The sequence below is a fragment of the Poecilia reticulata genome, chromosome 7 (assembly GCF_904066995.2).
Source record: "Poecilia reticulata chromosome 7, P_reticulata-male-v2, whole genome shotgun sequence".
NCBI lineage: Eukaryota > Metazoa > Chordata > Actinopteri > Cyprinodontiformes > Poeciliidae > Poecilia > Poecilia reticulata.
The window spans coordinates 31,889,797-31,904,430 of NC_088836.1; the positions used below are offsets into that span (position 1 = coordinate 31,889,797).

Genomic DNA, 14,634 nt, shown 5'->3' on the forward strand with positions numbered 1-14,634 from the left:
TTTAGGTCTCATGGCATCTCAAGGTGTCAACATGGCAGCCAGTGGGCTGAAGGAGGAAATACAGCTTTATTTTGTAGCAGTTCAAGAGATACCAGCTTTTATATATATATATATATATATATATTTTTTTTTTTTTTTTTTTTGTTATAGTACCCCCAAGAATTGAAAACTACTTTCACCCCTGGATCCAACTTTTATTAGGAAGACCTTTTTCAAAATGTGGAGTCCAGAGAAATAATTATGGTGAGTCAAATTTGGGCTTCGGGTTCGAACTCATGTGAATCATTAATCTGACCTGAGAGAACAGGAAACTTCTAGAGTTTAATTTCCTCAGTATCACAGAACCACCAGCCGAGGGCAGGATCCCTGATGGGTCCCTGATTGAACCCTGATGGGGCCCTGATTGAGCCCCGATGGGGCCCTGTCAGAGATCCACTCCGCTTCAGGAAGCAAAGACAGCACACTGGCCCGTTTCTGAAAAACTCTTTATAAACGTATCAAAAGTAGAAAAATCTCTTTAGCACCAACAGAAACATTCAGAGGGAAAAAGCAGGAAACACCCAGCAGTCCTGGACCGGATCGGACCGGGCCGGACTCGGTTCTGATGAACTGTTCAGTAGTAAACATCTGAGGTAGAAGCGTTTGGAGCTGCTGGACTCCATTACCCAGAAGCCCCAGCCCAACATGGTGAGGCACTTTAACACTGGAACTCCTCCACCATGGCTCCATCTTCATCTTCACCCTCCTCTTCCTCCTCCTCCTCCTCCTCCAGCAGGCACGGCAGGCAGGTGTGGAAGGGCGGAGCCACCAGCAGGTGGCAGTCTGCGGAGCGGAGAGGCAGCCGACGGGACGCCGCCTGAACCCTGCAGCCCCGGCAGACGGCGAGTTGCTCCAGATCCAGCAGCAGAGACACCAGCTGAGACACACACACACACACACACACACACACACACACACACACACACACACACACACTGCTGTTAGCATCATCGCATTCTGCGGCTGCCAGTGTGACCCCTGACCTCAGGTAAAGCAGCTGCTCTGGTTGGCTAACAGCTTTGCTCTATGCTGCCCCCCTGCTAGCGCTCAGGTGGAGACGTTCTGTTTTCATGAAGACCTGCACCGGGCCTGAGTGGCCAGAGGAGGCGCTGTTCAGTCACTACCAGAACCCTGTGGTACCGTCTGCAGGTGCTGGTTCTGCTGCAGAAACTGTCCTGTAAAACTGCAGAGACTCGCTGGACGCTCAGGTTTGAGGTTTTCCTCGGTTCGGCTGTTTCTGGCGGTTAGAAACCCGATTGGACTCGACCCCTCGGTCACATATTCAGACATTTTGTGAGCCTGTCGGCGCTCAGAGCTCCGGTTCCTCATCACAGACACGACCGGACCGGATTTCTGTTCCGCTCAGGTCTGGTGTTTGACAGCGTTAGAGCTTTTCCTCTTCGCTGTCGCCCCCTGATGGTCAGGAGGAGTAATGCAGCGGACCTGATGCTCTAAATGAATCTGATCAGTCGGGTCAGAACAGAACCCCATCAGGAACGAAAGAGTCGGGACAGGATCAGGAAGAGGCGGAGCCAGACCGGAGGCCCCGCCCACAATGCTGTTACCTGGCTCAGGTGAGCGACTCGGTGAGAGCACTCCCTGTAGAGGCGGTGGCCATCGGGCAGCAGGCGGGACCGCACGCTGACCTGGAAGCTGCGATCTGATTGGACGTGGACGATGGCGTCCCTCATGGAGGACAGCTGGAGACGTGAGAGACAGGAGAGACGTGAGCAGAGGCGGTGGCGGCGGTGGCAGCGGTGGCAGCGGTGGCGGCAGCGGCGGCGGTGGCGGCGGTGGCAGCGGTGGCGGCAGCGGCGGCGGCGGCGGCGGTGGCAGCGGCGGCGGCGGCGGTGGCGGCGGCGCCTGCCTACCCTGCAGCACTGCAGCAGCTGCAGCTCCGGTCCGGCAGCCATCACGGCGACCCAATGCGCCGGCAGCACCGTCCTCCTCAGGGCCTTCAGCAGATGGAACAAGCCCCGCCCCCCTGCGCGCCTGGCTCCACCCCCCAGCAGGCAGAACCCCTGCGGTTCCTGGAAGCAGAGGGGAACGGTTTAGTGGTCGGACCGACCCGGTTTCATCAGCCAATGACGGCGGCTCGACCGACCAATGAGATAAAGTCGGGCCGCCTGCAGGTGATGTCAGCGGTGATGTCAGAGCGTGTCGGTGATGATGTCGTCATGGTGTTCGGGTCGGACTCTGGGTCCGGCAGCTCCACCTCCACGTCGTAGAACTTGCCCTCCTCAGACGTCCCGGTCCAAAGCTCCGCCTCCCTGCCGTAAAGCTCGATGCTGATTGGCTGCTCCTCCTCCTTCGGTTCGGGTGATTGGACGGCAGCAGAGTGAGGAAGAGGATGAGGGATGAGGGTGAGGCCTGTGGACACGTGGAGGACGGATCCGTCCTGGACAGACAGAGAGACGCTCAGATGACCGTTACCATGGAAACGGTGAGCGGTCAGCAGCTAGCTCTACCTGAGGCAGCAGGCCGGACAGACAGGTGAGGGCGGAGTCAGAGAGGATGGCGGAGGACAGGTGGCAGCTGTCCAGGGTCAGGTTCCACTGGGACAGACAGACAGGGTCAGAACCGGGTCAGAACCGGGTCAGAACCGGGTCAGAACCGGGTCAGGCAGACAGCAGAGGACAGGACGTCTGTACCTGCAGGTGAGTCCCAGTCGGGGCTGAACTGGTCCCACTGGCTCCAGTCAACTGGCGGCAGTGGGACAACGGCGTCTCCTCTTCCTCGCTCTTCATCAGCGGACCGATCCAGCCGTTCCGAGTCTCGGAGGCTCCGCAACTCTGGCCCCGCCTCCTCTTCATCCTCTTCATCCAAATCCTCTTCCTCACCTCCTGAACACAGACAAACTCAGAGATCTGGAGGAACCGGGCCGCGGGTCAGAACCAGAACCAGCAGGCCCCTACCTCCCGCCTTCCTGCCGTCCTCTCGTGTCCCCAGTGGAGGACGCCGTCCTGCTGGGCGTCCGGAGAGTCGGTGTCGTCTCCGGGTCGAACCGGGTCGGACGGCTCCCTCTGGTCCCCGGGTCGGTTCTGCAGCCTGGTCGGCTGCTTGCGGGAGCTCTGAGGGGAAACCAGAGGGACGGTTAGTTCTGGGCAGAGACCCGGTTCTGGTTCTGGTTCTGGACTCACCAGCATCAGGCAGCGGCGCCTCACACACTTCTGCTTCATGCGGGACGGACCGCCGAACTTCCTCATGTCACGGCAGAACGTGCAAACGCCGCAGTTCTCCCTCAGACACGCAGCGCAGCTGCGGCAGGCCTGGCGGCGCTGCAGCACAACACAGCATGATGCTGCAGCACAACAACATGATGCTGCAGCACGACAACATGATGCTGCAGCACAACAACATGATGCTGCAGCACGACAACATGATGCTGCAGCACAACAACATGATGCTGCAGCACAACAACATGATGCTGCAGCACGACAACATGATGCTGCAGCACAACAACATGATGCTGCAGCACGACAACATGATGCTGCAGCACGACAACATGATGCTGCAGCACGACAATATGATGCTGCAGCACGACAATATGATGCTGCAGCACGACAATATGATGCTGCAGCACGACAATATGATGCTGCAGCACGACAATATGATGCTGCAGCACGACAACATGATGCTGCAGCACGACAATATGATGCTGCAGCACGACAATATGATGCTGCAGCACGACAACATGATGCTGCAGCACGACAATATGATGCTGCAGCACGACAACATGATGCTGCAGCACAACAGCATCATTATGCTGCAGCACAACACAGCATGATGCTGCAGCACAACACAGCATGATGCTGCAGCACGACAACATGATGCTGCAGCACAACACAGCATGATGCTGCAGCACAACACAGCATGATGCTGCAGCACAACACAGCATGATGCTGCAGCACGACAACATGATGCTGCAGCACAACACAGCATGATGCTGCAGCACAACACAGCATGATGCTGCAGCACAACAGCATGATGCTGCAGCACAACAGCATGATGATGCTGCAGCACAACATCATCATGATGCTGCAGCACAACACAGCACGATGCTGCAGCACAACACAGCATGATGCTGCAGCACGACAACATGATGCTGCAGCACAACACAGCATGATGCTGCAGCACAACAGCATCATGATGCAGCAGCACAACACAGCATGATGCTGCAGCACAACAGCATCATGATGCTGCAGCACAACACAGCATGATGCTGCAGCACAACACAGCATGATGCTGCAGCACAACACAGCATGATGCTGCAGCACAACACAGCATGATGCTGCAGCACAACAGCATCATGATGCTGCAGCACAACACAGCATGATGCTGCAGCACGACAACATGATGCTGCAGCACGACAACATTATGCTGCAGCACGACACAGCATGATGCTGCAGCAAGACAACATGATGCTGCAGCACGACAACATGATGCTGCAGCAAGACAACATGATGCTGCAGCACGACACAGCATGATGCTGCAGCACGACACAGCATGATGCTGCAGCACGACAACATGATGCTGCAGCACGACACAGCATGATGCTGCAGCACGACAACATGATGCTGCAGCACAACAATATGATGCTTCAGCATGACACAGCATGATGCTGCAGCACAACACAGCATGATGCTGCAGCACGACAACATGATGCTGCAGCACGACAACATGATGCTGCAGCACGACAACATGATGCTGCAGCACGACAACATGATGCTGCAGCATGACACAGCATGATGCTGCAGCATGACACAGCATGATGCTGCAGCACAACAGCATCATGATGCTGCAGCACAACACTGCATGATGCTGCAGCACAACACAGCATGATGCTGCAGCACAACAGCATCATTATGCTGCAGCACAACACAGCATGATGCTGCAGCACAACACAGCATGATGCTGCAGTACGACAACATGATGCTGCAACACGACACAGCATGATGCTGCAGCACGACAGCATGATGCTGCAGCACGACAGCATGATGCTGCAGCACGACAGCATGATGCTGCGGCACGACAACATGATGCTGCGGCATGACAACATGATGCTGCAGCACGACACAGCATGATGCTGCAGCACGACAACATGATGCTGCAGCATGACACAGCATGATGCTGCAGCATGACAACATGATGCTGCAGCACGACACAGCATGATGCTGCAGCATGACAACATGATGCTGCAGCAAGACAATTTGATGCTGCAGCAAGACAATATGATGCTGCAGCATGACACAGCATGATGCTGCAGCAAGACAACATGATGCTGCAGCAAGACAACATGATGCTGCAGCAAGACACAGCATGATGCTGCAGCAAGACAACATGATGCTGCAGCATGACACAGCATGATGCTGCAGCATGACACAGCATGATGCTGCAGCAAGACAACATCATGCTGCAGCAAGACAGCATGATGCTGCAGCAAGACAACATGATGCTGCAGCAAGACAACATGATGCTGCAGCAAGACACAGCATGATGCTGCAGCAAGACAACATGATGCTGCAGCATGACACAGCATGATGCTGCAGCATGACACAGCATGATGCTGCAGCATGACAACATCATGCTGCAGCAAGACAGCATGATGCTGCAGCAAGACAGCATGATGCTGCCGATCCTCCTCACCATCTTCTGTCTTGATGCTGACGTCTCGTCTCTCTTCTTGTTCTTCGTCTATTCAGCCAATCACAGGGCAGCAGCAGGTCACATGGTGGGCAGAGGAGATTCTATTGGTTAACCTGGTTAACAGATGATCACATGACCTCCAGATGACCTTCAGCCTCACCTGGACCTCCTCTTCATCTTCATCTTCCTCTTTAACAGATCCAGTCCTGAGGACCCACTGATCACCCGTCACCTGGAACAGACCAGACACACTGAGGCCTGACACACACGCACACACACACACACACACACACACACACACACACACACACACACACACACACACACACACACACACGCTCTCTCACCTTCCTCAGCACCACACTTGGTACGTTCTTCTTCTCTGGAATCAGAAACAGAGAAGAAGAGTCAGCCTGCTGTTTGGTCTCCATGGTAACCGGTCAGACAGGAGGACAGGTGAGCTACCTGCAGGTGAGCAGCGGTCATCTCCATCTCTTTGTGGCCAGCTGGACAACCGGGACGGCGTCCTGGAAGAGACGCTGAGGTCAAAGGTCAGGCAAGGGAGGGGAGGACAGCGCCTGGTTCTCTGGTCCAGATGGACCGACCAGAACCAGAACCGCTGTGTTTCCTGTCACTGCCTGCTGGTGAAGTTTCACCGTAGAGGAAAATCAGAGTCGCTACGACGGAGGAGAAAAGGACAAACATGGCGGATCGTCTGTCCAGAAACCGGCTTTGTTACGGTGGATAAAAGTTTAACTTTAGTATTTAACAGATGATTTAATGTCCTTTACTGCAGGAGCATCAGAGCCCTGACATGACAGAAAACTCAAAATGGCCGCCGACCGATTAACTCATTGACATCTCTGTAGCTCCTCCCACTCTTACCTGTCCTCCAGTGATTGGCTGCTGCTCTCCGGCGTATAGAAGCCCAGGCAGTAGGTGTGGTCGCTCTGCGGCGGCTCACCCAGGGCGGCACCGTCATCTGGGTGGGCGGGGTCAGAGGGCGGCTCCAGGCGTCGCGTCAGTCGCAGCAGGCTCTGGGGTTTCCCAGGCTCATCTTCAGGGGCATTCACCTCCACCTTCTTGACGAAGCCTCGGGTTCCGGCGCCGCCGTTCTCCATGTCCAGCGGCTCCATCCAGTCCCAGCCGGACCGCAGGTCACGAGACCTGACCCGCTGGCTCCGCCTCCTCTCCGCTCCGCCCCGCCACAGCGTCTCCGCAGGAAGCCTGAGGAGGACGACCGAGCAGCAGCGGAGATCCGGGAACTGCTGCGTCCAGAGCTGTTCCATCGCTGTGGCGCCCGGCGGAGCGTCCTCCATCTTGGCGCCCGGCGGAGCGTCCTCCATCTTGGCGCCCGGCGGAGCGTCCTCCATGGCTGGTTCAGGCTGGTCACAGAGCTCCTCCTCCTCACCACGTCCTGCTTCCTCTGCACAACCAACAGATTCAACCATCAGCTGATCATCTCACACACACACACACACACACACACACACACACACACACACACACACACACACACACGGCGCCGTCCAGCTCACCTGCCACTTCAAGCCCCGCCCCTAAGCTCAGCTCGTCCAATTGCTCCATCTTATGATGAGGCGTCCCCTCTGCTACCATGGCCAATCGGGATGAGTCCTGCGGTCTGGGGGCGTGGCCTCAGAGTCCATGCTGATTGGTTGTTACCATGAGCCAATCAGCTGATGAGCTGCCAATCATCGATCAATGGACTGATCAAAACACCTGGAGGAGAAACAAACGTGTCAGAGAAGAAGAAGTGACGTCATGCTACCCGGAGCCTCCAGGTGGCGCTGCATTAACTCAACCCCACACCATGCCGGAGCCTCCACCGTGCTCTGCAGCCTATCGGGTCGGCTGGCCTCTGGTTGGTTGTCATGGTAACCCGAACCTCTGGAGGAGCTGAGCTGACAGTTTGGACCACAGATCAGAACCGGAACCGCCTCGCTCCTTCAGGATTTCATCCTGGATCGAGGAAACTTTCCCAGAATTCCCGCAAAGCATTCTGGGACTTGCAGTCCGCTAATGGAGCGTGCAGCAGTTGGACCCTGCAGACTGAGCCTGCAGCCAAACAGAACCCAGAGACCACCCGAACCGGACCGAACCTCACGCTGCACGCGCTCTGTCACTGAATAGCGTGCACGCGCTTAGACCCGCGTAAGCACGCGCGCAGCCCCGGTGCAGACATGTTTTGCTCTTCGGCGGCGGCGTGAGGCTCCCGCTGCGGCCGCAGGAGCTCCCGGTTCCGGCCCGCTCTGCCCCATGGGTCCGGTCCGGCCTGCTCGGGACCGGGACCGGATAAATCCCCGAACCAAAAGGAATAAACGGCTTTAATGGGACTCACCGCTCCGAGACCCCCAGCTGCTCCTCCTCTGCTCCGCTGCTGCCTTCAGGTCTGTCGGAATCCACAGATTCCAGCCGAGTCTTTAACTGCTTCCGGTCTGAAGCTGAACGCACGAACTGACGAATCAGTGCAGAGATTACGAACCATCTCTGCAATGTTGACCGACACGGTTCTGGAGAACGTTCAGTTGGACCCGAGGAACGTTTAATCCATGAAAACATTCTTCTTCTCTTTCCGAGGCGCCCCTGAAAGCAGCACCCTGTGGCGCTCTGAGCATGCGCACTGGGGGTTTGCGAATCAATCAGGCTGATCAGTTTGTTAAAAGTTTGTTGGATGGAGGAGGAGCCTCTGCGGAACCAACAGAACCATCCGAACAGAACCATCCGAACAGAACGTTCCAGGTTCTGGAATAAGAACCGTGAACTGGACTTAAAGCTTTTCTGGATTCATTCAAAACGAATCGATAATCAAATAATCCTTTATTTATACAGAAAAGCAATTCTTGTTTTTATTTATATGTAGAAATGATTTTACATAAAAACATCCAGACCAGATGAATGAAGATCTGAGATTAAAATAATCTGTTCGTTCATATTTATCCCTTTAGGGTGAATAATAAATAAAATAAAAACTGTTTCCTGCAAATCCATAAATTCATAAATGAATTCAGCTTTAAAACTTCCTCAGACTGTCAAAAATATTTAATATTTACTTTACACATATGACTGCACCTCTGCCCACCACAGCAACACCATCATCAAGTTTGCTGATGACACCACAGTAGTGGGGCTCATCTCAGGCGGTGAGGAGTCAGCCTATAGAGATGAGGTGGAGCGGCTGTCAGTGTGGTGCAGGGAGAACAATCTGCTCCTCAACAGCACAAAGACAAAAGAACTCATAATAGATTACAGGAGGAAAAGAACGGACATCAAACCACTACACATTGGGGGAAAATGTGTGAAAGGGTAGCTGACTTTCGTTTTCTGGGGGTCCACATTGAGCAGGGCCTCACATGGACCGTGAACACCTTCGAGCTGATAAAAAAGGCCCAGCAAAGACTTTACTTCCTGAGGGTTCTCAGGAAGAACAACATCAAGGAGAAACTGCTGGTGTCCTGTTACAGGTGCTCCATAGAGAGCATACCGACTTATGGTATAACAACAGCACTGCGGCTCAAAGGAAAACTCTACAAAGGGTTGTGAATACAGCCCAAAAAATCATTGGCTGTTCTCTCCCCTCACTGGAGGACTTGCACAGTGACCGCTGTCTAAAACAGGCACAACTCATCACAAAGGACACTTCTCACCCCGGATATTCTCTGTTTACACTGATGCCTTCAGGCAGACGATGCAGAGCAATCAGAACCAGAACCAACCGATTCAGAGACAGTTTTTATCCTACAGCAATAACTAAACTAAATGCAATCAAATAACCATTAATCATTATGAAGGATGTGTGTGAGAATGTGGTTATTCTTATTATTTATTAGTTTTATTTTATCACCTACTTGTTATGTATTTCTTACAGTTTATGTAAAGTGTGACACAAGTTTTTCTTTTCTTTTAGCATATGCACTGACTTACGGCAATTTTTAAATTTCATTGTTCTTGTGACAATGACAATAAAGATTTATCATCTATCTATCTAAAGACCTGGGAAGTTTTACAGATCAAGCAGATTTACAATCAATCAATCAATCAATCCAGATATTGATCAGCTGATGATTACCATTCTGCAGATTTTTCATTCCAGTAATTTTACAGTAATCATTAAAAGATGCAGATAAATAATTCAGAAACGTTTTAAGTGAGCCTGTGACAGACTGGTGACCTGGTGACCCCTGGTGACCCCAGGTGATCCCAGGTGACCCCTGGTGATCCCAGGTGATCCCAGGTGACCCCAGGTGATCCCAGGTGAGTCCTGGTGACCCCAGGTGATCCCATGTGACCCCAGGTGATCCCAGGTGACCCCTGGTGATCCCAGGTGATCCCAGGTGACCCCAGGTGATCCCAGGTGACCCCTGGTGATCCCAGGTGATCCCATGTGACCCCAGGTGATCCCAGGTGACCCCAGGTGATCCCAGGTGACCCCGCCTCTCGCCCAGAACGTCAGCAGGAGGCAGCAGCTGCTGACCCCATGAGGGATTCTAAAATGGATGGTTTTAAATCAGGCTCTAATCCAGGTTTGGTCACCTGACGTCCTTCATCAGAACCTACTGACCTGCCATGACCTCTGACCCCGCTGTCTGTGTCTGATCAGCTGACACACCTGAACGGTCACATTATTGATAACCATTGATCAGTGTGAGCTGAGGTCAGGCTCAGGAACCAGAAACGTTTCTGTTCTTCTTCTCTGGATTTTATCACCGTTTGTTGTTTCCTCTTCATTCGTTTGATTCAGAAATTATTATTTTGAGTTTCCAGGTTTTACTGTCAGAACCGATGAAAAGGTTTAAAGCTCAGCGTCTTCACATCCACGTTAACATGGTTTCATGAAACGTTTGACTCATTGGAGCCGAGCTGTGATTGGTTGTTTCATCCTGATTAGAAGAAGAAGAAAAAAACACCTGGACGACCAGAACAAGAACCACGACATGCTGAGGAGTGTGTTCAGTGAGGTGTGTGTTCAGTGAGGTGTGTGTTCAGTGTTCTGTGAGGTGTGTGTTCAGTGAGGTGTGTGTTCAGTGAGGTGTGTGTTCAGTGTTCTGTGAGGTGTGTGTTCAGTGAGGTGTGTGTTCAGTGAGGTGTGTGTTCAGTGTTCTGTGAGGTGTGTGTTCAGTGAGGTGTGTGTTCTGTGAGGTGTGTGTTCAGCGAGGTGTGTGTTCAGTGAGGTGTCTGTTCTGTGTTCAGTGAGGTGTGTGTTCAGTGTTCAGTGAGGTGTGTGTTCAGTGAGGTGTGTGTTCTGTGAGGTGTGTGTTCTGTGAGGTGTGTGTTCAGTGAGGTGTGTGTTCAGTGTTCTGTGAGGTGTGTGTTCAGTGAGGTGTGTGTTCAGTGTTCTGTGAGGTGTGTGTTCAGTGAGGTGTGTGTTCTGTGAGGTGTGTGTTCAGCGAGGTGTGTGTTCAGTGAGGTGTCTGTTCTGTGTTCAGTGAGGTGTGTGTTCAGTGTTCAGTGAGGTGTGTGTTCAGTGAGGTGTGTGTTCTGTGAGGTGTGTGTTCTGTGAGGTGTGTGTTCTGTGAGGTGTGTGTTCTGTGAGGTGTGTGTTCAGTGAGGTGTGTGTTCAGTGAGGTGTGTGTTCAGTGAGGTGTGTGTTCAGTGAGGTGTGTGTTCTGTGAGGTGTGTGTTCAGTGTTCAGTGAGGTGTGTGTTCAGTGAGGTGTGTGTTCAGTGAGGTGTGTGTTCTGTGAGGTGTGTGTTCAGTGTTCAGTGAGGTGTGTGTTCAGTGAGGTGTGTGTTCAGTGAGGTGTGTGTTCAGTGAGGTGTGTGTTCAGTGAGGTGTGTGTTCAGTGAGGTGTGTGTTCAGTGAGGTGTGTGTTCAGTGAGGTGTGTGTTCTGTGAGGTGTGTGTTCTGTGAGGTGTGTGTTCAGTGAGGTGTGTGTTCTGTGAGGTGTGTGTTCAGTGTTCAGTGAGGTGTGTGTTCTGTGAGGTGTGTGTTCAGTGTTCAGTGAGGTGTGTGTTCAGTGAGGTGTGTGTTCAGTGAGGTGTGTGTTCAGTGAGGTGTGTGTTCAGTGAGGTGTGTGTTCAGTGTTCAGTGAGGTGTGTGTTCTGTGAGGTGTGTGTTCAGTGAGGTGTGTGTTCAGTGTTCAGTGAGGTGTGTGTTCTGTGAGGTGTGTGTTCAGTGAGGTGTGTGTTCAGTGAGGTGTGTGTTCTGTGTTCTGTGGTCTCTGGTGCCGTTGGGTCCGTTACGCCTCTCAGGCGTTTCGGCCTCAGACCACCAACCGTTTTCTTCTTCTTCTCCCTTCTTTCCTTTCTTGGCTTTTTCTGTCTGGTTCCGGAAAACCAGAGCCTCCTGCGTTGCACAACATGAGGGGCGGGGGCGGCGAGGGGGCGATGCCTTCACTGTCTGCCTCCAGGCAGGAGAATCTGCCTCTGCTGCCCAGCTGGGTCCAAACGGACCAGAACAGAACCAAACACATGAGCCCAGCTTCACATGCTTTATTCCACATCATCACCATCATCATCCTCAGAGGAACCAGGTCACAGAACCGGTCCGGTTCACCACATCGGGCCAGCCCAGGGTCCTAATTGGTCAGCTCCCTTCTTGCCTGGCCTCTGATTGGCCGATCGTCTCTTCCTGGTTTGGATCCCGTCCTTCCTCAGTGCCAGTGGCCGATGCACCTGCAGGCAGAGGGGTCAAAGGTCACACGTTGCACCGCCCCAAACGTCTCTGGTCAGAGTTAATTATTTCTGTGTGATAAAAAGTTCCCATGAGAAGGAACCAGAAAAGATCCGCGCCATAGAACCGCCATCTTAGTAGGCAGCACAGAGCGGAGCTGAACTCTGGACAAGGTGAAAGAGACGGGAACAAAATGGCTGCTGTTGGGTCGACCCGGATGAGACAGAGAATGGACAAGCCGCCGCTGATTTGCTGCTGCAGCTCAATGCTAGTGAACAGGAAGAGTTTATCCAACATGGCCGCTTATCAACATTTAAAGGGATTTATAAAATATGTACGAACTCTTCATGTGAACAACCAGGTCCTGCTGACTGGCAGAGGGAGAACAAGTAGAAACACAGAGGCTACATGTCCTCTTAGCTAGCAGAACAAAGCTACATTAGCTAAGCTAACGCTCAGCAGTAAAAGCTACAGCAAATGTCACTGATCTTTATCTTAGCATCACACAGAACTCAGAAACTAACTGACTAAAAGCTGTAAGGAACTTACAGCATATCGGAGGCGAGCGCTGGTTCTAAGCCTGTGGCTTGTTTATTGTTACCATAGCAACTGCCTATCAAGATGGCTGTCAGTACAAAGTTCCAGGAAGTGAGGCCGACCTGGTGCAGCTTGTAGTAGAGACCACAGGCGTTGCAGACGGCGTCTCCTGCAGCGTTTCTCCTCCACAAAGACGTGGTTCCCGTCCCGCAGTTGGAGCACTGGGTTCCTTTCCTGGCCGCCACCTGGAAGCAGGAAGAGACAGAAGGCTGAGGACGCCTGAACACAGCACCCCCTGCTGCCTGGAGGCTGAACAGCAGGAGAGCTGAATTTCCTCCAGTCTGGATGCAGCAGCAGCCTCTGACTGGGCCGGTTCTGACCCGGTTCTATGGGTTTATTCTGAGAACCTTTGCACAGGCTCTCCGTCCCCAGGTATATCCGTTTCTATGGTAACCAGCAGGTGTGACCTCACCGCTCTCCTCTTGGGCCGCAGCAGCGGCGGGTTCTGCTCCCGGTTCTGCTGTTGGACACAGCAGGTGGAACACAGGTGCGTTCCTGCTGCCTCCCTCCTCCACAGGAGGGCGCTGTGGGTCCCGCAGCTGAAACACTGGCGGCGCTCTGCAGAGAGAGAGAAAAGCTGCTCAGGGTTCCACCAATCACAGGCCAGAACAGCCACAGGTGAACACTCACCTGGCGAGGAAGGACTGAGCAGGTCCCATCCAGGTGGGGACGGGTGCAGGAAGGCAGGGGGCGGAGCCAGAACAGGATGCCCATATAAGGAGTGGAGAGGAAGCGGGCTGCAGGCGGAGCCAAGTGACGGACAGCTGGCGCCGTCCAATCGGTGAGGCCGTCTGAGGAGCTCAGCTTCATCCGAGACCGACCAGTGAGCTTCAGCGCCGAGCTGCAACAACCAATCAGACGCAACAACATCGTTACAGACAAAAATATGCAAGGAAGCTCAGGTCAGGGTCAAAGGTCAGCTGTCATCGTCAGGAGCGTTCAGGGATCTTGGAGCCTGTTGAAGACAAACGGATCCCGACCCACAGAGGAACCCCAGCAGGGGGCCTGGCGGATCAGAGGCAGCAACAGATGGAGCCCTGAGGAGCCGCAGCGCTGGGTGTTTGTCCATATAGCTCATGTCAGAAACCACCACCGTCTGCACCATTAAACACAGCACTTGAGGCAATGGCACGATAAATAATGCTCAACTGTGACCACTGACCAAGGAGCAACAAAGAAGCGGGACTGTTTTCTCCTGCTACATGAAGCCAGGCAGCCTGACACCATGGCAGACACTTAGAACGACAACAATCATAGAGCAATGAGCAAGCTCTGCAACATCTGCAGATTTCCAGATTAATGTTTCTAAAAACTTTGATCCACTAACAGGAAGAAGACACTGCAGGTCCTTACCTTCATCCTGAAGCCTGATGACCTCTGACCCCTGGTGGCTGGAGAGCCTGATGACCAATCAGCTGATGGAGTCACACCTGACATCATCTCTGTTCTTTTGAGAGTGAGAGCTCTGTCTGGTCGTAGAGGATCTTTGATGCAACAGACAGGACTGAAGAGCTGCTCCTTCGCTTTGCTCCTTCTGAGAGGAGCCAGCGCTCCACCCATCGCTGGCTCCGCCCACCGCTGGCTCCGCCCACCACTGGCTCCGCCCACCACTGGCTCCGCCCACCGCTGGCTCCGCCCACCACTGGCTCCGCCCACCGCTGGCTCCGCCCACACAGGTCTGGTTCTGTGGTTTTTGGTGATGAAACCGGACATGAAGCAACA

The 14,634-nt window shown here is 53.4% G+C and overlaps 2 protein-coding genes across 6 annotated transcripts; both read right to left on the reverse strand.

Annotated features, from left to right (window-relative positions):
* Positions 1–468: 468 nt before the first annotated feature.
* Positions 469–8,131, reverse strand: LOC103460240 (uncharacterized). 5 transcript variants are annotated; one of them, XM_081609468.1, is made up of 15 exons: positions 8,045–8,131; positions 7,224–7,425; positions 6,571–7,111; positions 6,151–6,212; positions 6,033–6,067; positions 5,846–5,917; positions 5,686–5,733; positions 3,180–3,317; positions 2,955–3,110; positions 2,691–2,879; positions 2,508–2,594; positions 2,144–2,437; positions 1,911–2,069; positions 1,605–1,739; positions 469–916 (listed from the first exon to the last, which is right to left on the reverse strand). In XM_081609468.1, exons 2-15 carry the CDS (start codon positions 7,300–7,302, stop codon positions 698–700), a joined length of 2,214 nt encoding a protein of 737 aa, XP_081465594.1. In that variant the 5' UTR covers positions 7,303–7,425; positions 8,045–8,131; the 3' UTR covers positions 469–697. The 5 variants fall into 5 exon arrangements, with proteins under 5 accessions (XP_081465594.1, XP_081465590.1, XP_081465593.1 ...); XM_081609464.1 differs by having other exon boundaries at positions 2,691–2,882; XM_081609467.1 differs by lacking the exon at positions 8,045–8,131 and adding an exon at positions 7,592–8,023 and having other exon boundaries at positions 2,691–2,882.
* A 3,988-nt stretch (positions 8,132–12,119) lies between these two features.
* On the reverse strand, positions 12,120–14,625 carry LOC103460214 (erythroid transcription factor-like). Its single transcript, XM_008402295.3, has 5 exons — positions 14,266–14,625; positions 13,543–13,753; positions 13,325–13,470; positions 12,975–13,097; positions 12,120–12,317 (listed from the first exon to the last, which is right to left on the reverse strand). Exons 1-5 carry the CDS (start codon positions 14,623–14,625, stop codon positions 12,195–12,197), a joined length of 963 nt encoding a protein of 320 aa, XP_008400517.2. The 3' UTR covers positions 12,120–12,194.
* Positions 14,626–14,634: the final 9 nt, after the last annotated feature.

Excerpts from the sequence above, each read along its gene's own strand:
- LOC103460240 (XM_081609464.1), bottom strand. The coding sequence starts at position 7,302 with ATGGTAGCAGAGGGGACGCCTCATCATAAGATGGAGCAATTGGACGAG. Across the intron at positions 6,213-6,570 it reads AGCCAATCACTGGAGGACAG|GACGCCGTCCCGGTTGTCCA; the intron begins GTAAGAGTGGGA and ends CGTCTCTTCCAG. Across the intron at positions 3,318-5,685 it reads CAGCATCAAGACAGAAGATG|CGCCGCCAGGCCTGCCGCAG; the intron begins GTGAGGAGGATC and ends GTTGTGCTGCAG.
- LOC103460214 (XM_008402295.3), bottom strand. The coding sequence starts at position 14,625 with ATGTCCGGTTTCATCACCAAAAACCACAGAACCAGACCTGTGTGGGCG. Across the intron at positions 13,098-13,324 it reads TGCGGCCCAAGAGGAGAGCG|GTGGCGGCCAGGAAAGGAAC; the intron begins GTGAGGTCACAC and ends TCCTGCTTCCAG. Across the intron at positions 12,318-12,974 it reads TCTACTACAAGCTGCACCAG|GTGCATCGGCCACTGGCACT; the intron begins GTCGGCCTCACT and ends CTCTGCCTGCAG.